The sequence below is a fragment of the Eublepharis macularius genome, chromosome 2 (genome assembly GCF_028583425.1).
Source record: "Eublepharis macularius isolate TG4126 chromosome 2, MPM_Emac_v1.0, whole genome shotgun sequence".
Taxonomy (NCBI): Eukaryota; Metazoa; Chordata; class Lepidosauria; order Squamata; family Eublepharidae; genus Eublepharis; species Eublepharis macularius.
Genome location: NC_072791.1, coordinates 98,197,798 through 98,225,176, shown reverse-complemented (window position 1 = coordinate 98,225,176; position 27,379 = coordinate 98,197,798). Strand labels below are relative to the sequence as shown.

General features: G+C 39.4%; 2 protein-coding genes across 2 annotated transcripts in view; one reads left to right on the top strand and one right to left on the bottom strand.

Annotated features, from left to right (window-relative positions):
- Positions 1-3,837, top strand: part of CSRP3 (cysteine and glycine rich protein 3) — a 29,798-nt gene extending 25,961 nt beyond the window's left edge. The window contains exon 6 of the mRNA XM_054970980.1: positions 3,336-3,837. Coding sequence (XP_054826955.1) covers positions 3,336-3,409 — 74 coding nt within the window. The 3' untranslated portion in view covers positions 3,410-3,837. The remainder of the gene's footprint in view (positions 1-3,335) is intronic.
- Positions 3,838-3,941: 104 nt separating this feature from the next.
- The window catches only part of ZDHHC13 (zinc finger DHHC-type palmitoyltransferase 13), a 60,297-nt gene continuing 36,859 nt past the window's right edge, over positions 3,942-27,379 (bottom strand). Inside the window, exons 10-17 of the mRNA XM_054970979.1 lie at positions 26,059-26,159; positions 21,062-21,186; positions 18,707-18,769; positions 13,431-13,524; positions 12,846-12,929; positions 11,011-11,168; positions 8,439-8,536; positions 3,942-5,418 (exon numbers count right to left, since the gene is read on the bottom strand). Coding sequence (XP_054826954.1) covers positions 5,280-5,418; positions 8,439-8,536; positions 11,011-11,168; positions 12,846-12,929; positions 13,431-13,524; positions 18,707-18,769; positions 21,062-21,186; positions 26,059-26,159 — 862 coding nt within the window. The 3' untranslated portion in view covers positions 3,942-5,279. The remainder of the gene's footprint in view (positions 5,419-8,438; positions 8,537-11,010; positions 11,169-12,845; positions 12,930-13,430; positions 13,525-18,706; positions 18,770-21,061; positions 21,187-26,058; positions 26,160-27,379) is intronic.

The window sequence follows — 27,379 nt, the reverse complement described above, 5'->3', positions numbered from 1 at the left end:
CAAGAAAAGTTTATTATGGTACTAATATGTTAGTGCACCCCTTGAAGACTTGTAATAGATACAGAAAATGTTATGTCTTTCAGTTGTCTGTAATTCTTGTTTTTGTTGGAGATCCTTGATTGGATCACCTGACATTTAAAAAAATTTAAAGTAGACAGGGAGTGAGGGCTCCAAATTTCATCACAGCAGTGGCCTGAGGAGAACTGAGCTCAGGACAATGGTGTGAAGAAAGGTTAAACACATCATCACTCAGCATTGCTTCTTTGATTAAATATAGACCCTCCAACACACCATTATTATTAAAATTTTAAGAAGTCAAGAGATCCATTCCCATATCTTCCACATGTTGTTTGGACCAGATGAAAAGTGCCAGTGAGTGGCAGACGCTGCAGCCATCATTCAGTAAAGTGGTAGCTAATTCAGTTGGGTTTTACCACTCACTGACAACAAATGTCAGCCCTTGAGGAAATACACTGAGCTAAGCATAAAGCTGAACTTGCATTTGCCGTTAAAGATGGCAGCTGTGTGTATAGTTCTCCCTCAATAACATCTAGTAGAAGACACTTGCTGGAACATAAGCAGGGGAATGCAGACTATTGTGATGGCTGGACACTGGATAAGTTTTACAAGACGCCTATAGAGGGTGTGGCTGGAGAACAAGAGGGGTGGATAGTATTTTCAAACACATTTAATATTAAGTTAATTTGGCCTTCTGTACAGCCATGATATATTCTATTCACAAAGCACTTGAATTAAAAAATAACTATATCAGTACTGCTGACAACACAACTGTAGAAACAGATTTTTGGGATCAAGCAGCAATATGACACTTTTAGCAAAGTATCATAAACACTACTTATTCTCCTTTACATTAAAGATTAATACATTTTCTATTGCAATGCTAATTGTATCTTCGGATTAAGCCAAATTCTAAAAATATGTTTAAAACATTGGTGTTTTGGTTAAAATTACTTTATTTGAATAAGCTGTTAGCATTCCAAGAGACAGACTTTGTGAGAGCTTAGCTCCTTGCTACTTCATGCGGAAGAGACACTTGTCATACAAGTGAATGTTCTGGTTAATGTCTGTCTTAAATTCATGTAATAACCCTGACTGCAGCAGGAGCTGTTTTCAGTCTTTAAAGCATGCTTAAAACTGAACATTTAAAAATAGTAACGATTATTAATAGCTGCCCGAACACTGGGATTAGTTGGAGGTTATATTTGGCCAGGACCCTTCTACTCTGTAAAAAATAGTAAACAAGAGTTCAAAAAAATACTGTATTAAGGCCCCTAGGCCCACACATAGGTTTGTTAACTTCAGAAGGGCTTTGCAGACAATCAGAGGTCAACTCACAAGCTCTTAAGGGAGCACTGGGGACTTAGCAGTAATTGTTAGCCTGGAATTCTTTTCTAGAACAACAAGCCAAGTTCTCTATTTTATATGACACTTACAGTGCAAACTCTTTCCTGGAAGTAAGTTGCACTGGACCTGAGTAGGATTCTGAATAAACCTGTATAGGCTGGAACTGCTAATGATGTTTGATAAAAGGACTAATAACTGTATTCTCAAGTGATGGGAAGCAATCGGGCAATTTGTGTGATATGTGAACCAACTGACAGTACACAGGCACACTTTGAAACATTTCACAACAGTGATATACTTTAAGAGGTTTTGGGACTGTTGCTCACTTCTTTGCATGCAGAAAGTCGCAGGTTAAATCACTGGCACATCCAATGAAAAGGATCAGGTGATGTGAAAGATTCCTGCTGGAGATCCTCTGCTACTCAGAGTACAACACTTTAGTCTAACAGTACATACAACCCCATTGATTGAAAATACTCAAAGGGAGTTGACATAGGGTTTCCAACCTCCAGGTGACAGCAGGAGACCTCTCATAATTACAACTGCTCTCTAGACCACAGAAACCAGTTCCCCTGGACAAAATGGCTGCTTTAGCATGTGTATGTGTGTGTTATGTGCTGTCAAGTTGCCTCTGACCTATGGCGACCCTATGAATGAAAGACCTCCAAAACCTATCATTAGAGGATGGAGTTAATTGCATTATATCCTGATGATGTCCCTCCCCTCCCCAAACTCTGTCCTCTCCAGGCTCCACCCACCAAATCTCTAGGAATTTGGAGTGGAGAATCAAACCTGGTTCTCCAGATTAGAGTCCTGCTGCTCTTAACCACTACACCAAACTGGCTCTTATCTGTAGAAAACAGGTTTTCACTTGTAGATTTGCCCTTCTAGATTTCAACAGCATGGTCAAAAAGATGCTGTAGAAGGAAAGCTTCCAGAACAGGAAGATGCAGTCATATTGTTAAATAGATTTCTAACAATGTCCACTCTGATCATCTGAATTTTGTGGAGTACTGAAACAATGGCCTTTTCCCCAACAAATGACAAAGCTGATGGCACAATTTCTGCATGAGATATGGTCATGGGAAATAGCTTGTTCCTGCCACTGGGGCACTAGATCTGATCTATCATAGCATAATAATAACAGCAACATTTGATTTATATACCATCCTTCAGGACAACTTAACACCCACTCAGAGCGGTTAACAAAGTATGTCATTATTATCCCCACAACAGCAAACACCCTGTGAGGTGGGTGAGGCTGAGAGAGCTTCTAGAAGCTGTGACTGATCCAAGGTCACCTAGCTGGCTTCAAGTGGAGGAGTGGGGAATCAAACCAGGTTCTCCGGATTAGAGTCCCGCACTCTTAACCACTACACCAAACAGGCGCTAATAAAATTGCAAACAGTGAAAGTAGGACAGGATAGAGTGAAGGTCTCACTAAGACAGGATAAACCCTTTTTGCAGCTCCATCCCAGTCTCATAACTCCAAAGCAATATACTGTTGATTAAATCAGACAAAGCTGCTTCTGATCTAGTCAGTTTCTTTACTAAGGAAAAGGTAGCCATCTGCCCACCTCCTCCTTTTAAAAGTCTGCAAGCACAAACAGGGAGACCCAGCCATTCTTCCATACATAAAAAATAACACAATTCCAAAACTGCTCCAGATATTCGAAGTGGCAGGGGGAAAACAAAGTACAATGTAAATAGTTATTATCTAGTAGATGCTGGCAAATTACACCCAAATGTTCTCATGTGTATTACAGTAGTTCTGGTCATACTTCCAGGAGCTGCTTTTGACTTTTCTGAGGCAATGTCTACAGCAATAAGAAAATCTAAAGTGCCTTGGTGGGGTGCACAACTAGATAGTGTCAAGAACAATACTATTGTCTGCATTTATGATTTGCTTAGTGGTGACATGTACCTTATGGAAGCAGCTAAAACATAATGCATTTCTATTTCTTTTGCAGTTTGCTATGCAAAGAATTTTGGACCTAAAGGAATTGGATTTGGTGGACTCACTCAAGTTGAAAAGCAAGAATAAGCTCTCTCCCACCAAGGCTTAAACAGTAATGCAGAGCATAAGACGGCTACTAAGAACACTTTTTCATTTAATTGGAAAAATTAATAAGCTATTTCTTACACAGCTTTTATAGTATATTTTAGTGCCGGAAAGCATTTCTTGATGGCTGCTGTGCAAAACCATTTCAGTTCTGAACACAAAATACACAGCCTAATGACTTAAAGTCAGATATTGTTACTTGTTTTGAAACAAAACAGAATGATAGTTCTGCTTTCTTGTACCCCAAAGATACTTTACATATAGCATGCACTCAAAAGGCTATTGTTTTTATGCCAATTTATATAATCTGAACCTACTCCCTACTTTACACTCTGTAGAATTTTCTTAACAAAATGGTACATTAAAGATATGGTGTTGGTATGTCACGAAATAAAGGCATTCAACTATAATGTCCAAAGTTTGTAATAATTACAAAAGACGTATTTCCCATCATCAAAAGCAAATCCACTTACAGGACAACTGACAAACTACCTCTGATCCTCTCAAACCCTGTCATTCCCCATTTTATCTCCAAGCATACTGCAGCATACCAACCACTTACAAATGTGCTGTTGGATTTTTTTTCTTAACAAATTGTAGACATGGAGGAAAGTATTATATTCTTTGATGACAACTTATTCTTTTTTAGGTTCTTCTAACAATGGACTCTGGCATGGTTCACAATCCTGCTTCTGAACTCTACCATCTTTGTTTTTCAAAACAGTAAATGGTTATTAAACAGACAGCAATTCTAATTTTTACAATATTTTCTCTTAAAGAAAAATATTTTTAGCAGAAAATAACTGGTAGAAACAAAAAGTGAAAACCTTAATTCACATCATGATGCTGTCTTAATGTTGCTTTTAGCCTAGGTTGCGCATTCAATAAACAAGAAAATCAATGAATATACTGTGTAGAAGACTAAATAAATTCAATCTACACAGGAGGACACAACTGCAGGAATTCTCCTTATTTTACTCTCACCCAAGCAAACACCACCTTTCACACACCTTCTGTTTACTAATTTTTTATCTTCTATTCTTCAATGTGACCTTTGCTTTGTTCTCCTCCGGCATGAAACTCACAGCAGGGTTCCCTGGAACTCTTGTTGTCTGTTGAGGCCACTGTGAAATGTGGCTATCAGTTTCAGCTGCATGCCTTCCAGAGTTACAATCTTTTCAATTTTAAGACAGAGGACTTTTTGTAACCCTAAGCTGAGTTCTGAAAATTAGTACATTTTGAGAACTCATATTCCATTTTTCTCTACCTATTTCTAAATGCAAGAGCGAACTTGAGAGAAATATTTCAGTTATTATTATTTAGTTAACTGATTCATAAATGCAATTTCTTCTGAAAGTAACTACACTTGTAAATAAAAAAGTTCTAATTTAATAAATGTGCACATGAATATATTACATCTAAACAGCCTTTATATACAGATTTATACACCAGAGATATAGATAAGTAATTACAAGTTACAAAATAAGGTTTCATATACTAAAATATTTTGAAAATTCCAAACATCCTTTATTTCCCTTAACTGCCAAGTGCAATTTTAATAGCTGGACATATAGGAAAAACAATGCATAGGATTTCTGAGCTGCTTTATAAAAACACATCCTGTTAACAATTTGAAAAGTGACATTTCACAGTTGAAATTATTTGAAAATTTCATATGAAAACCCTGCCATCATCACATTACCCAGTTTACAGCAATTTATGCCTGCAAACTTCACCCCTCTCCCCCCATATAGTAATAATGCAATAAAGGCTGTTTCAAAACAAACCATACAATATGCCAAATTCAATTTTGTTTATGCTTCCATCTGAAAGGGTTTGGTGCAGGTTTTCTTCACACAGGATGAATGTTTTTATTTTTCACTGAATGAAATGTTAGTGTATACTGCTTAGTCCAGTCGACTACATTGGGCTTCAACATTCCAAAACATCTGCACTGAAAGAAATCTGCTAGGTTCTGCAGGCATCCGTGACTAGGAAGGGGAGAAAAAAACACTAAGACAGTAAAAAAGGAAGTGCTTTAACTCAATCATCAGCAAAATAAGCTCTGAAACACAGGATGGGATAACACCAATGGTAACCTCTGTTTCCCTTGGGAGAGTACAGGGCCCATTGCTAAGCTCAGGGCTAAGCAGAGGCACTCTTTGTAAGAAATGATATGTCCACATGGATGCATCTCACATGAGCATGTGTACCCCCTACAAGAATAATTGACTCTTTACAAACAGCTCCTCTGAACCTGATTGCTGCAAGTGTTAATCAGGTCATAGGAAATATGGTATTTATACTCTAAAAATAAACTATCAGCACAAAATCAGCTGTATGTAAGGAACTCTTAAAATTTAGAAACACCACTAAAACTAAAAAAGAGTCCTCCATCTATCAAAACAATTATTGCAAATTTAGGGGCTCCTCCTGTCCACAAATCCCCTTACCAGTGGAGTCTAGCTCAATATTTAGCTGTTGCCTGTCCACAATTTCAACTGCTCACATGGGAACAAATTTTACCCAAACGGTGTGTTTCCTTGCGAATTGGGGGAATTCGCATAAAAGGAGATGCAGCGAAAGGGGGTAACTACGAGATGTCCACCAATGTATACCAATTGTTCCCTTAGAGAACTCTCTGAATGAACCAGGCAGGTGTTCAACAGGAACAGTTTTTATTAAAGGAGCAGTAAAAAAGCGATTGCACAAAATACACTCTAGAGATGGGCACGAACCAAAAAACCCCCGAACAACGTGATTTGTGGTTCGTAGCATTCCGCGGAACCTCAAACCACTAACTTCCGACCTTTTCCCAGTTTGTGGTTCGTGGCATTTCAACTGCCCTGCACCAGCTGCTGAAGCCGATGCGGGGCGTTTGAAACAGACAGCCCATTTCTTCTGCTGCCTGGGCAGCAGGAGAATGGGGCTATCAGTTTCACAGACCCTGCACCAGTTTCATCCAATGGGCTGAACCCAGCGCGGGGTCTGTGAAACTGACAGCCCCTTTCTCCTACTGCCCGGGCTGTCAGTTTTACAGACCCTGCACTGGTTCCAGCGCGGGGGTCTGTGAAACTGACAGCCCGGATAGCAGGAAAAGAGGCGGTCAGTTTCACAGACCCCCCCCCGCTGGTTTCAGCCCATTGGTTGAACCCAGCATAGGGGGTCTGTGAAACTGACAGCCCCTTTCTTCTGCGCAGGGGCTGTCAGTTTCACAGACCCCGCGCTGAGTTCAGCCGATGGGCTGAAACTGGCATGGGTTCTGTGAAACTCCGAATCGGCCATGGAACAGCTGAAAAAATTCATCTGTTCCGTAAAAACGCGTTCCCATGGAACGCATGCTTTGGTGCAAACAAACCAGTCATTCCATACGGAATTCTGTTCCGTGGTTCGTTTTGCGCCCATCTCTACACACAACACACACACACAAGGCTAACTAAGAAATCAGTGCAGAGGAGGGAGAGAGATTCAGGGCCGAGCGATATTTACCAGTCTAGGAGAGGGAGGACATCCAGGGAAGCAGCAGCATGAATGACCAGTGTTTCGTGGCAAGAAGAAGGCTCAGACGTGTGTCTGAGGGTGTGCATATGGATCCAAGGAACACACACACTGAACACATGGCTGGGCAGTCCAGTTACAGTGCAAAATGTACCCTGGGGCAGAGTTACATCTTCTGCCCCCAGAACAATAGCTTAATGGCTTGTCCAGAGGTGAAACAATGAATTGGGAAAGTCTTGATTGTGCATATCTATAGGTGAGGAAGGTGCTTGATGTCCTGCAATTGCTGGATGGGAAGAGCTATTATTTCCCTGAATAGCTCTGATTAGGAAGGTGGGTGAGGGAAGGATGGAAGGGTGCGGATGAGATAAACTCAGGAACTCCTGGAAGACTTCTTTGTTTTACTTAAATGCTTCTCTGGGACGTGGAGGGGCAGCTAGTCAATCTGACTCACCTTTTGGTAATTTTTCAACTCCAGTCACAGTTGACATCTGTTCTGCCTTGCCAGGTGTTTTGTGCTTCAGGCACATGGGGAAAAGGGGTTTATGATATTCCATATTCATAAACTGCCCTTTCAGTATGAAGAAGGGGTCTAACGTTAGAACATATCTTGGTGAACAGCAAGCTCTTCTCTCAGAGACTGCTGTAAATCAACACAGATCTTAAGATCTGGTCCAGTGTCACTTTTAAATATTAGATGAGTGTCCTGGCATGGCTTAGAACTGAAGCTAACATAAAATTAACACTCACCTAGCCACTTGAATATCTGTCAGGTTAGATGCTTTGCAAGAACCTACCATAATACAGTAATAACATGCTGGTACATGGTCCTGCTTTTAATGAGTGCTGCCATTTTTTACAGGGACAGCTGAGGGGTTATGAAATGCTAAAAACATTCTGCACAAGATAGCAAGTTACTCAGCCACCACTTAGACTGTGCACTGCACCATAAGCACTTAAGCTATGCTTAGACTATTTCCAAAATGAGAGGAAGGAGGATATTGAAAAACTTCAAGACTTGAAATTCGTTCAGAATTTTAGTTGCATCCCATATTGCAATGGGAAGGTGGCATAAATATTTTAAACCAATATAAGACAGTTCAAGAGGAATGAAAAATTGCAGTCAGGTGCTGAATTCTCACTCACCTCTGAATCTCTGCCAGAACCAAAGCAGCCAGGCTACAGCATACAATTGGTGGTGTTTACACTGGAGTGAAAACAATAGATTCCTCGCTTTCCTCACTAAGGGAAATACACACACTCTAGGCATCCCTCTGTCACTGATTACTTTTGAAAACTCTGCATGAGCAATGCCAATTGCAACTACAGTAGAGTCCAGTAGCACCTTTAAGACCAACCAACTTTATTGTAGCATAAGCTTTTGAGAGCCACAGCTCTCTTCATCAATTGCAAATATGTATGCAACAGCTGGGGAAAATTGTTCTTTTCTAGGACATAATAAAACTGAAATGTGAATTTTGAAAAAGAATGCTAAATTCCAAAAATTACTTACTTATATGGAGTTTTCCTGAGTGAAACAGGATGCTTTGAATGTTTCCTCTGCCTCCAGAGGGTAATCCTTTCATGTGAAGTCAATCCAAGGAATGCAATCTTAGTATAGTAAAAAGGGAAAATGGTATTTGAAGGACAACTCAATAAGCAAATAGAAAGAAATGATGTACTACCTGAAATGCTGTATGTATCAAAAGAATCAATTTCCCCACTTGCATTTTAAACAAGCTAATTGAAATACAACCATTTTGATGTTGTTAAATGAGTGACTAATACAACGAAAATTTGGGAGACAGGGAACATTAACAACGAAGCTTGAGCTCTCCATCTCTATCAGTCATTTCCGCCCCCACTTGCTACCTCCAAGTAGCTCAGGACAGCTCTTTCCTCCTCCATTCTATTGCAACAATGTTATGGAGTAGGATGGTTTTGGAGAAAAGAGTCTTTACTCTTTAGTCTTTATTCACAAAAGTAAAAGGAAAACTGATCTTTAGACCTTGGTCAATCATTAATAATCAGAGGTACAATCCTGGAAACAGCCTGACTTATGAGTCTCTTCCTAATATATTATCACTGAGTCTGCACAACATAATTACAGTTGTTAAAACAGACCAAGGTACACAGTAAAGGGACCTTTCACAGCACCATCACATTAATGGGCAGGGTATGTCAAACCAAGGACCAGAGCAACCCTAAGTTAAGCAGAATTATTGAAGTTTTCCTGTTCTATTTTACCTTTATATTGTATACAGTTATACAACCTCCATATACCTCCACATAAATCACATAATTTACACAATCAAAAAGAGTCCAGTAGTACCTTTAAGACTAACCTTTAGTGTAGCATAAGCTTTCGAGAATCACAGTTCTCTTCATCAGATGCAAGAGAACTGACAAAGAGAACTGTGTTTCTCGAAAGCTTATGCTACAATAAAGTTGGTTAGTCTTAAAGGTGCTACTGGACTCTTTTTGATTTTGCTGCTACAGACTAACACAGCTAACTCCTCTGCATAATTTACACAGATTACATAACTACATAGTTAAAAATCAACATAAAGTAACATCTCAGATTAAAACCAAAGAAGTCTCATAGACACTATTCACTAAAAAACAACCAAATGAAGACTAAAAATATTCCAAAATTTCTCTCTTAATAATTTCACCTAGTAGATAACTTTGGTTCCAGAATTGTACAAAGGAGACCATCTTTTCTTTACAGCAATGTTTCCTCTTCTACATATATTTACACATTGTCAGTTTGTCCATCAGCATCAAATGCATGCTTTTTATCCCTGGACTTGCTTTCTCCTTCCACACATGCTAATGATATTCTGGCAACAATACTTAAACATTCACTTTTAACTGTTTTATTTGTATAAGAGAGAATAAGAGAGAATTCACGTGCACCTATTCTGCTTTACTATAATATACAATGCATCCAAATGTACCGTTTCATGACAATATGGATGGCTGCTGCTGGATCTCAGCAGCTGAGCCTGAGATCTAACTGCAACCTTGGATTAAACGTGTTCCTGTTTTTTTGCATGTGCACACATCCCTCAAGCCAAACAAATAATGATATGCAAGCAAGAAGGGAAGGCTGTAAATACTACTGCAACATAAACCATTGACTAAATGACATTCAGCAATTCATCTTGAATCAAACAGGCTTTCCAAAATTTCAGTATTTGCTTCCTGAGTGAAAAGCACCAGAAAAGTGGCTATTTATGTAGTCAAGCTATCTCTATCTACTTATATAATAGTATTTTTTAAAAGGACTAATGCTCCCAAGTCAGCTATCTCTAGAGGTCACATAAGGTTTAGCACAGCTGAGCTACAGGACAGCTTTTGGTTCAGCACTAATCACACCTGTGGGCAGGATAAATTATTCATCCTACATATTTAGAGACTGATATCAGTTCTATTTTTCTCCCATGTCTTCCCATCAAAACCCTAATGCTTTTTCAACAACAAACATCTGCTATATATCAGAATTAAACTGACAGCACAGCCTTAAGGGTCCACTTATTTGCAAGATTTCAAACAAAGGTTTGTGGAGCTGCAACAAAAGCAATATCCTAAATTTAAAGGTGGTTCTACTAAAAAATAAACATGTTGGTGATACACCAATGCAGAGACCCTTAAGTAGCAAAGTACTTCCCCCCGCCCACTTCCCTGATCTGCCCAAACAGTGTAGGACAACTGTGTGACACAGACATATTAGAGTAATAAGGACCCACTCATTCTTGATCCTCTAGATTTGGGTGCCCATTGTGGGAATGATGGCAACAGTCTGGCCCTTATGCCAGTGCTCAGATCATACTGCCCAAGCCTCTGAGTTTCCATAGGGCAGCCATAAAATGTTCAAACCTCAAATGTCATATAGAAAATCTACGGATTTGCAGAGATTCTCTTGAGAGGTATATATTGATTTGAAGTATGGATTAGGTAAGTATGAGACTAGGGATTAATTCACATATGTTAAATATGAGCAACACAAAATAGGCTACTGAGAAGGCCTCAGGAAATGCAATGCTTTTAAGCAATATACATTTAATAAATCCAAATAATACCTGATAGAGCTGAAGGATTAACAGCACCGAAGCCCACGAAGTATGAAAAGATACAAGTGTGAAAATGTATGAGACCCATGGAGAACAAGATACTATCTGGGTGAAGGATGTCCATGCTCCATCTTTCTGGTATGTTACCATACAGTGTTCTGACCAATCTGAGAGAAGGAATTTATTATTATTTTAAATAAAAGTTTCCATGAAAAAAATGTGCTGTTCACCAGATCTACTGTGTCAACTTGCTATTTACACATTTACAATTTAAAAGATTTCTAAGATACTTTTCTGCCAAAATATGGCCTTTAAACTTAATGAGAAGTGTAGTCAGTCTTCCAAACTGCCAATAGGACCAGCTCAGTCTAAAGATAAAAAAGAACAGCTTCTTTACTACAGCCAGGATCAAATATTTATTTGTTGCAGAACTTGACAATTATTATTACTCTACTTTTACACAGTGATATGGGTTTTCCAGGAAAAAAGATGAATGCCCTAAATAGAGCATGAGTTAATTTAACATGTTTAATTTGACTTACATTTAGTAGAAAGAGTTTTAAAAGTATTCTATGTTAATATTTGAACTGAAATATGTGATCAGAAAATAAATACACAAATAAACCATGGTTTAAATATTACATCTGAACAAATTCAAAGCTTTATGTGGAAGTTACTATTGGAACAATACTTGTAAAATTATGGCATGTACTTCCACTGTTTAAATTTAAGGAAAACAAGGAAGACACTGAAAACTGTTGACATGCTAACTTTAGCATACCGAAAGACCGGTGCATGAAATGTTGTCAACATGCTTGTTAACACATCAGACTGTAACTATCCACATTAACAGAGCAGTTCTAAGTAGGGTTACACCAATCTAAGCCCACTGACTTCAGTTTCACTCTCTATAGCACCATTTACATTTCTTGTTAGTTCCCTAGCCAGTTTGGTGTAGTGGTTAAGAGCACGGGACTCTAATCTGGAGAGCCGGGTTTGATTCCCCACTCCTCCACAAAGCCAGCTGGGTGACCTTGGGCGAGTCACAGTTCTCTTGAGCTCTCTTAGCCCCACCCACCTCACAGGGTGATTGTTGTGGGGTAATAATAACACTTTGTAAACCGCTCTGAGTGGGCATTAAGTTGTCCTGAAGGGCGGTATATAAATCGAATGTTGTTATTATTATTATTATTATGATGATGATGATTACAATATCCCTTCCATCATGTGAGAGGAGACACACAAATATGTATTTTTAGCATCGGTTTTGATTTGACATGTACATCAAGTCAGCTCATAATTTGCTTTTTTATCTGGATTGCATATATTTGTGATATTATTCCCCCCTCCAATTTACAAATCAATAAAACATACATGTATTCTCTCACACAATTCCCATGGATAATCATCTGAAAAACATGAGTAACCATTTTGAAATTACCAAACTTGCCTAATATTGTATTGGCAATGATATTCATTCTTTATTAATTTCATGAATCCCCAAATCTTTACAAACATAGAAATTTCTGCAGAAAAGAAAAGTACTGGAAAACTTTTCACCCCATATCTCTCTGCAAAAGTGCCCTAATGAAATTATTCATCTCACTACCTCTTACGTGATGTTTTCTGCACCAGTAACAGTACAGTTCTCATGCAGAAGTGTTATTTCCCCTCTGTTTGTGACTGTTCATATCTCAAGCCTATCCCTCCAGTTTTCTATCATTTTAATTGCAGCATGATACAGTTTCACATTCTGGATTAAGTGCTATACATAGGATGCTAAGGATCATCAGATAGCAGCTGCTAGCAAACTACATGGTAAAATAAGAGTCTGGTATACATACATAAAATTGTGCCATATAAAGTCCAGATATTCACCATTGTCAGGAAAAGGAGAAACAGGACAAAATAACAATGGTTGCCAACACCTAGAGTAAAAGACATGATACAATTACATCCTATTCACAAAACACTCTCCAGCTACCGAGACTCCCTAACTAACTGAAGAGAGCTCTTTCTTTTTCCTATACATATGAAAATCTGAGCCAAATTTGGCCCTATTAGTGTTTGCCCCAAGCATTCTAGCAGTTATTACCAAGAATTAAAATTAATATTGCTACAGTTAAAAATCATGAATTAGCATGTGTATCTGAATCCCATATTCTTCATTAAAATGCAAAGATACAAAAACTCTTAAATATCTTAAATGAAGGACTTTAAAAATATCCCAGCTGTGCAATCTTCTCATGAAGCTACTGTGCTATCATATTCTGGGATGTAGAGTTCAATGGGATACAATTCCTTGTAAAGCTTAATGGTGCACTTCACCACTAGAAACTCGCTACGTAATTAAACTCTGGCCTCAGAATCATTTTCAGCACCAAAACACAAAACAACCCAGAGTTCCTGTTGGGTTCAAAGAAACTCACCTATACAGTGCCCAATCCAAATACAATGTTGGTCGTATTTAGCTACACACAAATTGCAATTGTGGCAATGCATGGATCTCAAAGGTTTTTTCACCTGATCAAGGATGACAAAAAATAATTAAAACATAGTCCATACAAAATATGCGTGTCTCTTGCTTCATAATATCTATCATTTAACCATTATAAACTTAATTCGCAACATATACAAAACACAAAACATCCACAATTATAAGTCATCATGCTATCTTCAGTTAGCCAAGTTTGATGCCACAATGAATTGGATTCAGCAGAAAAGCTCACAGAAGCACCTGGCAGAGTGGATCTTTACCTTCTCCTAATAGCTTGCAATTTGTTCCAAAAATTCTGAGGGTCATGCAAACAAAATGCACAGCATGAGGATGAAAGTCTCTCTCTCTCTCTTTTAATATATATATATATATATATATATATATATATATATATATATATATATAAAGAATTTTATTTAAAAGAAAAGGAAGTATAGTAAAGTGCATAACAAAAAGATTATACAGATTTTAGATTAGACATTAAAACTGAAACTTATACAATCTTATACAAACAATATGTATGTAAGCAATATATTTTAATAGTTTTGGGAGTTAAACAAACAATACACTTAAGCTTCTTTGATCTAATAAAGAAGAAAGTTGCATATTTGTCTTCCCTTAGCCAGAATACATAACATTTCTCCTTCCCTCTCTCCCTCTGAGCTTCTATATCAATTAATTATACCTAAATATTCAAAAAGATCCTTCCATTTTTTCCAGAACTCATTTAATGGTCTATTATGTAAATAGGTAATCAATTTATCCATTGAAGCGTATTCATCAATCTTCTCTCTCCACTCTGGAAGTCCTGGACAAGCATAAGTTTTCCATTTTGCTGCAAATAGTACTCTCGCTGCCGTCACCATACAATGGAAGAGATCTTTTTGTTCTTTTCTCACATTAATTGGTAGAATATTTAAGAGCATACTTTTTGGATTTAGTTCAAATCTCAGTTTGAGAACCTTTTGCATCTCTTTGTCCAAAATTTTTGTGATTCCTTACAAGTCCACCACATATGGTAAAATGTTGCGTCCATATTCTGACATTTCCAACAATATGCACTGTAACCCTTACTGATTCTCGCATTGTCTTTGGGAGTAATGCACCATCTAAAGAACATTTTATACCAATTTTCTCTCAATAACTGACAGTCTGTAAATTTTATGTCCTTAGTCCATAAATTTTCCCATAAGTCCATCAGAATAGTTTCCCCAAAATTTTGCATCCATTTTATCATACTTGACTTGCTCCATTTCTGTATGGTACTACAGTAACATTTCATAAATCTTCCCCAAAAGATGCAACAAGTCTCCAGATATTAATAATTCAAATTGTGTTTTTGCTCTTAGCCTGCTGCCTTCTTTGAGAATTTAATCCTTGAATCTTGATACTATTTGGTGATAAATCAGCCATGGAATGTGTTTGCCTTGAGCCTGGATTTCTTGCTATATTTTTATATTCCCTTCTTTGTCTATCATTGATTAATAAATGAATTGATCAATTCTATTTCTCTCTACTGCATCGTAGTAGGCATTAATTGGCGACATCAGTGGGGAAATTGATGGGCTCAATCTATTTCTGCATTCAAACCATATTTTAAGCAATCCATTCCTTATAAGATGGGTGCCATCTTGTTTATGGATGGATTTGCAAGATTTTTTTGCCCATAAATAATTGTGGATACTTTCTTTAGCATCTGCTGTCTCCAATTTGATATACCTGCTGCTTGTATTCATGATCCAATCTGTTATCCAAATTAATGCCACTGCTTGATGATACAATTTGAAGTTCGGTACAGCCAGTCCTCCAGGGTTTTTATCATCTTGCAATACTTTGAGTCTTACCCTTGGTTTCTTTCCTTTTCATACAAAATCATTTATTACTTTTTGCCTCTTGTTGAAAATCTTTTGTTCAATGTAAATTGGGATAATTTGGAATAGGAAGTTCACTTTAGGTAGTATATTAATTTTAACAGCTGCAATTCTTCCAAACCATGAAATATTCAGTTTTTGCCATCTCTGCAGATCTTCAATAATTACAGTCCATACCTTTTCATAATTATCTTTGAAAAGGTTCTCATTTCATGGTGATACGTTTATCCCTAAATATTTTATTGGCTTCGTGGTAATGGTACAGTTGGTTATGTTTCCAATCTTTTCACATTCCTCTTTGGATCCAAGAGATTTAAATAGTTATTGTCCAGTCTCAAATGCACCTTTCTTAAACAAGGTGACTGAATGAATGGTGGCTGGACAAATCCAAGGATTCCTGGACAGAGTGGACTGTTTTGACTAAAATGACCTTGGTGGCCTTGGTAGATGACCTGCTGTGATGGATATGACTAGTTCCAGCCCAGGAATTAGCCAATGAGAGCAAGTGGAATGCTGGAGCTAGTGACAGTTGGAAGATCCTATAAAGCAGTTAGTGAGAGAGAAAAGTTTTGATCTGCTGAGGAGTAGAAGAGATAATAGCTGGCTATTGACATTTGTTAATTTATATTATAATCATCCACTGGTATACGAATGTGGGGTTATAAGTGTACCTTTTAAAAACGATATGTGTTTTAAATCATTCACTCCCGTGTTCAATATATTATAAATAAAAGTTATTCTTTTTCTATTTTAACCCTGGCTGGCTTGAAGTTGTCGCTTGAGAGGAAACAAAATACACACAAGAGCATCAAGCATTCTGGTCATGACCAATGGGATTAATTTAACTAATTGGTGGCAGTGTGCAGAGAGTCTAAACACTGAGTTCCCTGGGTCTAAACACTGAGTCATAGGTTGTAGCTGGGTGAGGGGTAGTGAATATAGGGAATTGGCTGCTTGCCTGGCGGAGTCTGTAGAAAAGGAGAGAGAGAACCTGTGTGAGTATTTGGGTCAGGATTCTCTACATGATAAATTGGAGGCTAGACAGGTGGCATACTGAGACAGGCCTTAAATGTCTGTGAAGTCCCAGATCTGTAGAGGGAGGCTTATAGTAGTGGCAGTGTATAAGAGGGTGACACATGCATTGGAAGATGGATGGGGGAGCAGGACCTTGATGATTCTCCTTGTGGCTTTTGATCATAGTATCCTTCTGCACCACCTTTCAGGGTTAAGATTGGGTCTGGCAGGCACCATTTTGTGGTGGTTTCAAAAGGTGGTGTGGGAGGGAAGGTGCTGTGGGAGGCTGCTGACCTCTGGGGTCCTACAAAGTTCTATTTGATCCCCCATGCTTTTTAATATCTACATAAATTGCTAGGAAATTTCATCCAGAGATTTAGCCTAATGTGAGGTTGCCCTTAACAGCCCTCTTAGCCATCCCACCTTTCTTTGTCCTGCTTGGACTTGCAAAGCCTCAGAACTGGAGAGTGGAGGGGTCTGCAGCACTTGGTTCCTCCTCTTTTCCACTGGATCTCTCTTGCACAGCCTGTCCAGCCACCTCCTCACTGGCTTGCTTCTAAGCCCCTTATATAGCTAATACAACAGGCTGCACATGCTCAGTTAATTCCCCTGAAGTCTCACAACAACTAGCAGCCCTGTGAGACCTCAAGTGAATCTTGGGCTGCATGTACAGTCTCTTTTCCCCCTCCCTTTGTCCTGACGGGGCTAAATGTTGGCCGGATGTTGGCAGTGACTTAAGTGTGGTCTTTAAAAGCCCAAACTGTAATACTGCTAATGCAACACACTTCCTAGTGGCCGCTACTGTCCTGGCTGACATGGCAGCTGTTGGTTGTGGTTTAGGACCCATACAGTCATAAGAAACAGCTCAAGGAGATACCTTGGTAAGGACAGGGACTATAGACGAGGCTATTGAGTACTGTCTGCTGATGTAAATATAATTCTACTGGGCAGTTCAATGTTGCTAAAGATGTCATGTTGATTACTTACTCTTTAATTCATAAAGGTGTCATCTATGTGTTTGGCTTTATGCTAGTTTTCAAATGTGAGGCTACCATACCCTATTGTATCTGCTTTCATTGAACGTCCTAACTATTGATCATATTGTACTTTTGCTCTGTGAATGTCCTAGCTATTGATTATATTGTATTCACTTGCAGTATGTAATCCACCTTGGATCTCAGTGAGAAAGGTGGACTATAAATAAAAACCAACAACAACAATACAGCGTTGCTGCTGTTCCAGCCTTTCTCCCCGTTACCACTGTCCTGGCGGTCTTTCCTATTGCTAGCACTTCAGGGTCCCAAGTGGATATCTTGTGACCCTGGTGTAAGTACAGGGGCAGCTATGGCAATAGGTTGGGCCCACTTCTGGACACCTACGTTGTCACCACTATATGGATGATACTCTGTCTCACATTTCCAGTGGATCCTAAGGAGGACATGAAACCATGAATCACAGTTTTGAGATTGATGAGGGAAAATAAATGAAACTTAATCCTGATAAAATGGAGGTACTAGTGTTGGGTGAAGGATTGACCCAGGAATTGAAGTTTCTCCTGTTCTGAATGAGGTTGCACTCCATCTAAAGGAGCAGGTTCCTAGCTTGTGGGTGCTGCTTGACCGAGGCCTCTTGCTGGAAAAGCAGATGGCCAGGAGTGTCTTTTATCTGCTATGGCCCAGCATACATTAAGGACCCTATTCCCATATGATCCTACCTGACCAGGTTATCTTCAGATGCCCTGCTTCATGCACCCTTGTTATCTGAGCATCAAAACTGTGGAGTTCCCTCCACAGGGAGATTCATCTCCCCCCTGCCCCCACTCACATCTTTTATGTTTTGTTTGGCATTCCCTTACTGACCCTCCTACCCATTTGTGTACTTTGTTTAATTATTACTTTAGAATGTTTTATATATACTCGCCCTAAGTTGGGTGTGAAGGCAGCACTAAAATGTTTTAAATAAATAAGTAAAAACGTCTCATAAATCCTCCAAGAAACAGTCAAATAGACAAACTGGTTTTAAGAAAACAGAACTGCCAATCTGTAATTGTTCACTATACAATCACACATCCTGCCTGCTTCTCCTACTGCCTCAGGGCAGCCAATTCTTCTGTATTAGTTGCAGTGAAAGTCAGGAAGTAACTAAACACTAAAGGCCCTCAGCCTGCCCCTGGCGCATGGGCTTAGAATCTGGCCAGCCACCAAAAGAGTGGGGTCATGAATATCTGCCCAAACTCTAGGAAGTTCCTGTATTCAAGTCTACGCATACACATGTGAAAATAAACAATGAAATAAATACAAATAAACAGTACAGCTTGACTTACAAGACAGGATGTACAAAATGTTCTGAAATCCAAGGAGCCAGATTCTGCAAGGTTTATAATATTCTGAAAGACAGAACAAGTTTTGCAACCATTGTCTTGGCATCATTAGAACATCATGTACTCAGCTGTTGTTTTTCCTTTGAAAGAAAAGTGATGAATGAGATGGGATGGGATTTTCACTAGTTTCAAAATTAAGCTAAACAGGTCATATCTTATTGCACATCTTACTGAATATACAAAGTAGTCATATACCCAGGATGCTAGCTGCTCAGGCAAAGCAGACACCACGAGATCTATAGTTAAAGGGTGTATTATAAACTGCATGCTGAAGCCACTACAATTTTAAAAAGTGTAACAAGCACACAATTGTGAACAATATTCAATGTATCAGTAATGGATATATAAATACACTGAAAAATTGACATCAAAAAAGAGTTAAACTAAATAACAAACAGATGGATTGCTAGTCTAACTCCATTTTGAGTTAATCTTCAGCAGACCATTTCTGTGTTGTCCTGTTTCTTTAGACAGTTTATAATGTAAAAGAGCCACCAATTCAGCATCTGATGTCATTTTGCTTCTTTTACAGCAAACCACCTTTGCTGAGCTAAGATGCAATCTCACTAGAGCCCCAGCTCTCATGCACTCTGAAGTGTCCAAACCCTTTTATATCCAACTGGCTACCTCTGAGTACATCATAGGTGCCACACACATTCAGCAGCAACCCATCTCCCAGAGGATTGTTGCCTAAGATGTTAAGGGAAGTTCCAGTGTCAATGAAAAGGGTGGCAGGAGATTTGCTTCTGGAGGTCCCGATGCCTGCTTTTACCATTGGCCTCCCCCAGTTTGACCCCTGTACCCTGAAAGGGTAATTTATGGATAAAATATCATAAACCCATTCCATGCATTAGTTCAAGACACTGCATGGCTCAAGGCAGAGTGGATGCCAGCCAGCCTGGAAACTGGAAAGTTAACAGAACACAATTCAGTGGGTGGCTAACTGACTACCCCTCCAGGCTCCAGAGAGATGCAGAAATAATGAGACCCCTTGAGAATACTCCCTGCATAATCCCGTCAAAGGCCTCCTCTACTTCCCCTCACCCACTAACCCTAATCAAAGATATTCAGCAAGTCTGATAGCCTTTCTGTCTGGTACCTACCAAGTGATCATCAAACAATATTTTTACCTATAGGACATCCCAGATAGTCATATCAAACCTTTCCCAACTCATTGTCATACCTCCAGACAAACCATTAAGTTACTGTTTCTGGGAGTGTTCTGCCCTATAATTGGGCTTCCCTGCCATGTGCTGTGTGCGCGCGCGTGCCTTTGGATTCCATCACACGCCCCCAAACTTAATTGGGCCTCTCCTCTTCCACGAAACGCTGGTCGTTTTGCTGCTCCTGTGAACCTCCTTCTCTAAATATTGCCCTTCCCCAGAAACTGCTTTCCTATTTTCTTTCTATTTTCTTAATTAGCCCTGCGTGTGTGCTGTGTACAGTTTCCTCTATGCTTGCCTTGTATTCCTCTTTCAATTAAAAAAATCGTTCCTGTTTATTTGAGAGTTCTCTAAAGGAATAATCCCCATATACATTGTTGGAGAATCCCAATTATCTCCTCTAGCTTGTCTCCTTTAATGCTAATTCCCCCAACTAATTAGGGAAACCTTCTATTAGGGTAACAGGGTGAGAGACCTTTTTTGGTTCCTAGCTTTGAATTAGTGGCTGTTTTAAAATTGAATAAAGAAGATAATACAGAAATGGTCTGATGAAGATCTACTCGAAACAGGCTGACAATCTGTCTGTCATGTACTTTAACTCCTTTTTGATGTAGTATATATTTACACATTTACATTGCCCATTTTCTGTGTATTTATACATTGAATATTGTTCATAATTGTATGCTTATCACATTTTACATACTGTGAGTTCAGGTGGTGTTTTCAGTCTTCAGTTTACAATACACCCCTGCTTTGGCATACCTTCTTGTAATTTGTTCATTCTATAAGAGGCTCATCTTGCCTTCCTCTAGGATTGTTCCCTTCAATAAGTGATGTCCCTAGACCACTCTAGCCTAACCTTATATGACAGCTACAAGGAACAAATTTTCTTTTAGGGGTGACTGTGTTCCTTGCTACACTCTCACTTTAAGATTTATTTATGTACTTCATTTATACCCCACCTTTACCTCCAATGAGTACCCAAAGTGGCTTACATAATTCCCTTTACCTCCATTTTATCCCCACAAAAACCCTGTGAGATAGGTTAGGCTCAGAGTGTCTGACTGGCTCCTTCTCAAACTCAAAGGAAACTTATGAGGAAAATATGGCAGATATTCTTGTTGAACCAATATACCTTTTTTCTCTCTTCTTCTGTGGTCTTAATATATCCAGGATCAGTTCTAAACACTTTGTAGAAATAATAGAGAAGACCCACCATACCGAGAAAGAAGGGAAACTGAGAAACTGCGCCTGAAAAATGTGATCTTCAGTTAAGGAATTAATTTTTATATTCACATATTGTTGCAAATAAGCATTTATTCATTTATTTAGAAAAGTTGTATGCTTCTTCTCTGGATCTGCTTGAGGTAGATCAGAACTAAAATGATGAAACTAAACCAACCTAGATAATAATGAATTTTTAAAAAATCGTACCAATAAACAAGTCAATAAAATAAGTGAAGCCAATAAAATAAATTTTAAAAGTCAATAAAACAAGGCAAGCCAACCAAAATAAACCAGTACATAAAAGCAGATAAAACAAGTAGAACAGCCAAAAACGATATTAATAAAAGTCCTTAGGCTACGAGCAGACCATAAGACAGCAAAAAAAGGTGGAACCCCTTAGTTAAAAGCCTGAGTAAAGAGAAACCTTTTGGCCTGGCACTTAAAGAAACTAAGGTCAGCACCAGATGAGTATCAATGGGAAGGGCATTCAAAAGACGAGATGCCACTACCAAAAAAGTCCTGTTTCTGGTTGCCACCTGCTTCAACTCTGCAGGTAGCAACATGAAGAACAGAGCTTGAGAACAGAATCATACCTGGTAGGCTAGATCATACAGGAGGACACTGTCCTTTAAGTACTCCACCCTCAAGCTGTTTAAAGCCTTAAAGGTAAGAACTTTTAATTGTTCCCTGAAGCAGTTGAGCAACCATTGTAAATGTTTCCAGGCAGGGGTGACATGATCCCTATCCAACAATAACCTAACTGCCATATTATTATCCAATTAAAGTTTCTGAACAGTTTTCAAAGGCAATTCTATGTAGCCTGCATTACCATGGTCAAATCACACTTTTCAAGGAAAGGCAGTAGTTGGCGTATCAACCAAAGCTGACTAAAGTCACTAGAGGAGACTTGAGCTTCCAACTCTATACCAGGATACAGCAGCATCCCCAAGATACAAATCTGATCCTTTGTGGGGAGTGCATCTCTCTCCAGAACAGACTGACTCCTCATTCCTTGAGCAGTCTTGTTACTGACCAACTGTACCTCAATCTTCTCTGGACTAAGCTTCAGTTTATTGGCCCTCTCATTACCATCTCCAGGCACCTGTTCAGGGTTTCCACAGACCAACTTGACTCAGCAGTTAAGGAGAAATAGAGCAGGGTGCCATCCATGCATTGGTGGCACCTTACTCCAAATCCCCTCCCCTGATGATCTCTCCCAGTATTTCAACTAGAAGTTAAATAGAATTGGGACAAGATAGATCCTTATCAGATTCCAAATATCATCCTCAAGTATCATCTTCTGGAATCAGTCAGCCAAGTAAGAGTGGAATCACTGAAGTATGGTGCTCCTCACTCCCAGCCCAGCCAGAATCTTCTAAAGGATACCACGGTTGATAGTATTAGAAGCTGTTGTGAGGTCCATGAGAATCAATAGGGATTTACTCCCTCTGTCACTATCCCAGTGAAGATCATTGATCAGGGTGACCAAAGCCACTCCTGTACTCAAACCAGGCCTGAATCTGGATTGAAATGGGTCCAAATAATCTGTCTCTTCCAAAACCGTCTGAAGCTGCATAATCACCACCCACTCTAGTACCTTGCCCAAGAATGGAATGTTGGCTACCAGTCAGTACATAATTTGGGCCCCTCTTTAGGAGGGATCTCATGATGGCCTTTTTTTATAGCAGTTGGAACTACTCTCCCCCGCAGAGGAGCATTTATTACCTACCAGACCCATTCAACCAAACCCACCCAAATTGATGGTATCAGTCAATGCTCAAGCCTAGACATGGTGAACTGCACACTTCTAAATGGCTTATCCTCTTCATCAGGCCTCAGGTAAAGATAGTCCCCTATGCAAGCACTGAGTCATTACTGACCCATGGGGGGACGTTGCATCACGATGTTTTCTTGGCAGACTTTTTGTTATGGGGTGGTTTGCCATTGCCTTCCCCAGTCATCTACACTTTACCTCCTGGAAACTGGGTACTCATTTTACCGACCTCAGAAGGATGGAAGGCTGAGTCAACCTTGAGCTGGCTAGTTGAACCCAGCTTCCGCCAGGATCAAATTCAGGTTGTGAGGAGAACTTGGACTGCAGTACTGCAGCTTACCACTCTGCACCACAGGGCTCTTGATCAGGCATCACCAACTGGAAATCATCTATATAGCTAGGGTCAGATTGCACTTCAATGGCATCCTGAGATTTAACTGAATCAATTATGGTGTCTATGTCACAACTGATGCAACTGATCCCCCCCTCAAAATGTATCACAGCAGGCCTGCTTTCCTCCTTAAACAATCCTTTAAAGTTAACTAGCAAATATTTCACAGCAATTTAAGAAGCATTTAACTATTTTTGCTGTATACACACACAGTCAAGTAACTTATCAGTGAAATATCTGATAAAATTAATGAGATTCATCTTTTCTCATTTAAGTCAGATTCAAGACTTCCTATCTACAAAGTCCAGACAAACACCTTTCATTACTCATTTGATCATGAAGGCAAATCCTCCCCTCTTCCCATCAATATATACACTACATCGTTACATCATATGTGATAAAGTACTGAGCAAAGCTAAGGTGCATCTGCTGGGAAATGATTTCAAGAAGCTACCTGGCTATATTATTACAAGTATCACTGAATAACAGGATTTGAGCTTTGACTGGGGGCTAGAGAAAAAGCACTGGTTAATGCTTCTGTTCTAGTGAAATCATGTTTGTCTAAGTATGGTACTGTTCAGCTCTAGCAGAGATGGAAAGGATGCATAATGAGAGCTTTCCCTCCAATTTCCTCCACAGCCCTGTACAGCAACAAAAAGAGGAAAAGAGTGGGTGGGAACTAGAGGTGGGCATGAACCAAAATACAAACCAAAGTTCGTGATGAACCAGACCGGTTCATCATGTGGGAGTGCATTTCTGACGAACCATGACGAACTTTAGAGCAGTTCGTTTGGTTTATGGTTCGTCATTTCTGGTGGCTATAGAATGGCCCTCTTGACAGCCAGAGATACTAAACTCACAGAGAGTCTTCAACAGGCTCTCCTCCAGCCACCCTCCAAGTTTGGCGAAGATTGGATTTTGGATGTCTGAGTTATACACCCCCAAAGCGGCTGCTGCCAGGAAAGTTCCATTGCCAATTGACTTGCATTGGCTACATTGAAATACATTGCAGCACCAAAAAGTTGCCATGAAAATGTGGGGTGGAGTTACAGATTCTTTCTCTGAAGAGGAAGTTACAGAGCTTCTTCTCCATCCCACATTTTCATTGCAACTTTTCATTGTGAGTTTGTTATCTCTGTCAAGGGGGCTGTTCTACAGCCCCTGGAAGTGACACACCACAGGCCAAACGAACCGGTTCATGAATTGGGACAAGTTTGTGGTTCGTGAAACACAGTTTGTGGCATTTCCCCGGTTCGTGCCCATCTCTAGTGGGAACACACATACAGAACCCATGTGTGAAAATTGCTTTTTTTTCATAAAGTGAATAAAAATTGTCATGATTGAAAATTTAATGACTGGAATGCAGTTCTACAATGACATAATTTAAAATATATTTTTAAAGATGAAGCCTCAGTCGTGCAGCAATAGCATCAAATATCTTTCTTGGGAACCAGGCAAATTTATGTTTGCATCTCTAGCTGGAATGTACCCCAACAGTTCACAGGAATTAATTCAGATAACTGTACTAATGAGATCTCATTAGAAACCATGCAAAAAAAATGCCACTTTAAGGGTGCAGTAATTAACAATGAAATACTATTTGGCAATGACGTAGATTAAAGCTGGCTTAAAACAGTAATTATTGTTACATCCAAATGCCTCTCCACTCTCCAACCTTTTTTGAAGTGTTTTACAATCTGAAAAATAAAGCTCTCTGTGTAGTAACAAAGAAGATGCAAGGCAGAAAATATAATACTTGTATGTAAAACATATGCAAATTCATAAAATGTACACAAAACAGCAAACTAGCAATTCCATGCCAAATACAGAGATGAGGAGAGCACACAAGTCCACACAGAAGTGGGATAAAGGGCCACACAGAAATGTTGCCAGAAAAACATACATATACTTTAAGCATACTGTAACATTTTAGTTTAAATTCATATAGAGAGGTAAAAGCTTGGTGTAAAAAAAAAAAAGGAACAAAAACATTGGGGGGGGGGGAAGGTTTTTTTTCCCAAGGGCTCCCTCGCCTCAATATTTCTCATAGAAAAATTTAGAAAATTTGAGAGAACACTGAAAAAAAGCTCCTATGAAATATTTTGTTTTTGAGTGAGAAAAACTTTGTCATACAAAGCATTTCAATCTGAGGACTTCCTCAATTTTTCCAATGAAAAACAGGAACATTTTGGGGAGCACTGGGAAAAAACCCCTCTTCTGTAGACATATACAACATTTTCAATAATTTGAATGATTCTGGCAACAACAGCAGCAACAGCAACAGCAACAGCAACAACACCACTCTCCTCTAAACACATCACCAGTCATGCTGGAAGCTGACAATGCTAATAGTTAGATGGGAAAGGGCTTTAAGAAGACAAAGCGATAACCAGTCTCATGCTGTGCCCTCATTCCTGTATTGAGGCCACTGACAGTACATTTGTCTAGATAATAATACACCTTAATAATAATAATAAATCTTAATAATTACACATTATAATCCTTTCTTCACAAAAGCAGTAACGAAGATGAAAAACCGTGTTTTATGTTATTTTAACTGAAAATCACATGGTACAACCAGGTCAATATTTTCATTCAAAGTTCCTATAAAATGATGCCATGAGCCTCGCAAAGCACCCTTGCAAGAGTCTCTAAGCTTTTCATGAAAAATCAAGCCTGTTCATGTCTACAAGAATAAGACCTGTGTTCAGTCAGTGAAATTTATCACACAAAAGGATATCAGGCAGGAACCAGATGAAACAGGTCACAGATATCCAGAAGACAGAGCCAAGCAAAAATGCTACTGGAAAATATTTCAGTTTGTTGAACCCTACAAACTGCCTGAAATGGAAGTTTAAAAGATATTTCAGTATAACATCTGAAACACAATCCAAATAATCATTTAATGGAATGATTTCCTGGTGTTACTGTGTTTGTTCATAAAGTATGGTTGAGGGCAGAACTCAAACAACAACAAATCTGATTCACACATGATTTTCTTATACAGCAATAATTTCAATGTTGGAAACCACAAGAAACACACATTACCTGCAACTAGGGGTGCCAGGTCTCAGGTACGGGTGGGGGATCTCCTGCTCCCAGCCTCTGCCCCCTCCACCACTTAGGGGGGAAAGGCGGGGGAATGGAAGATTTGTATTCACTTACCGTGAAGCTTCCTTTCTCAGTGGTCCAGGAGTGGGGCAGTCCTTACGTTTGGGATACAGCTCCTCCTCTCTGAAGGCAGGGTCAGTCAGCTGATTTTGATCCCAGAGGGGAGGGGCTTGTCCCTGGAACCACCAGTCTGTTCCCAAGACCTGACTCCCCATCATGATACCAAGAGGGAAATTAACAACTCCCCTCAATTTTTTTAAATAAATAGAAAGGTCCCTCCCTTGAGTCTGCTGGGAGGAAGACTATCATCCTAATGCTTCATCTAATCCTAGAAGCTGCCCTGCAAGAATCTTGGGTGGGCAGGACTGTCCCACTCCTGAACCACAGAGAAAGGAACCTTCACGGTAAGTGAATACAAATCTTCCATTCTCCAGTGGTCCTAGGAGTGGGGCAGACCTTACTTTTGGGACGTACAAGAGCAGTGTGCCCCAGGGTGGGTAGTCCGGCTTCCAGGCCTAGGGGGTGTGTTGTAGTACCCTCCTGCTGAAGGTTGTCTCTGGGGAGGACAACTTATCTATATTTCTTGATGAGAGAATATACTGATTTCCATGTGACCACCTTATCGATTGTTTCTAACTACTAAAGGATTTATAGGCTGCCTGTGTCACTGTTTCCCTTAGTGAGTGCACCCTGAAGGCCTCTGGCTTGACATGCCAGAATTATGTACCCTCTGCTTTACCTACTTAGCCAAGAAAAGGACACTCTCTGTCCCAAGGAGAACTTCCTGCAAACACACAACTAGCGACCCAGACTTCTGAAACACTGTTTAGTCCTGCCCAAGTGGAATCTCACATCTCTACTTATATCAAGGAAGTGAGGGGTTTTTTCCCCTCTTCCTGTGCTTTGGATTAGGTTAGAAGGACGGAAGTACTATCTCTCCTGTCCTATGT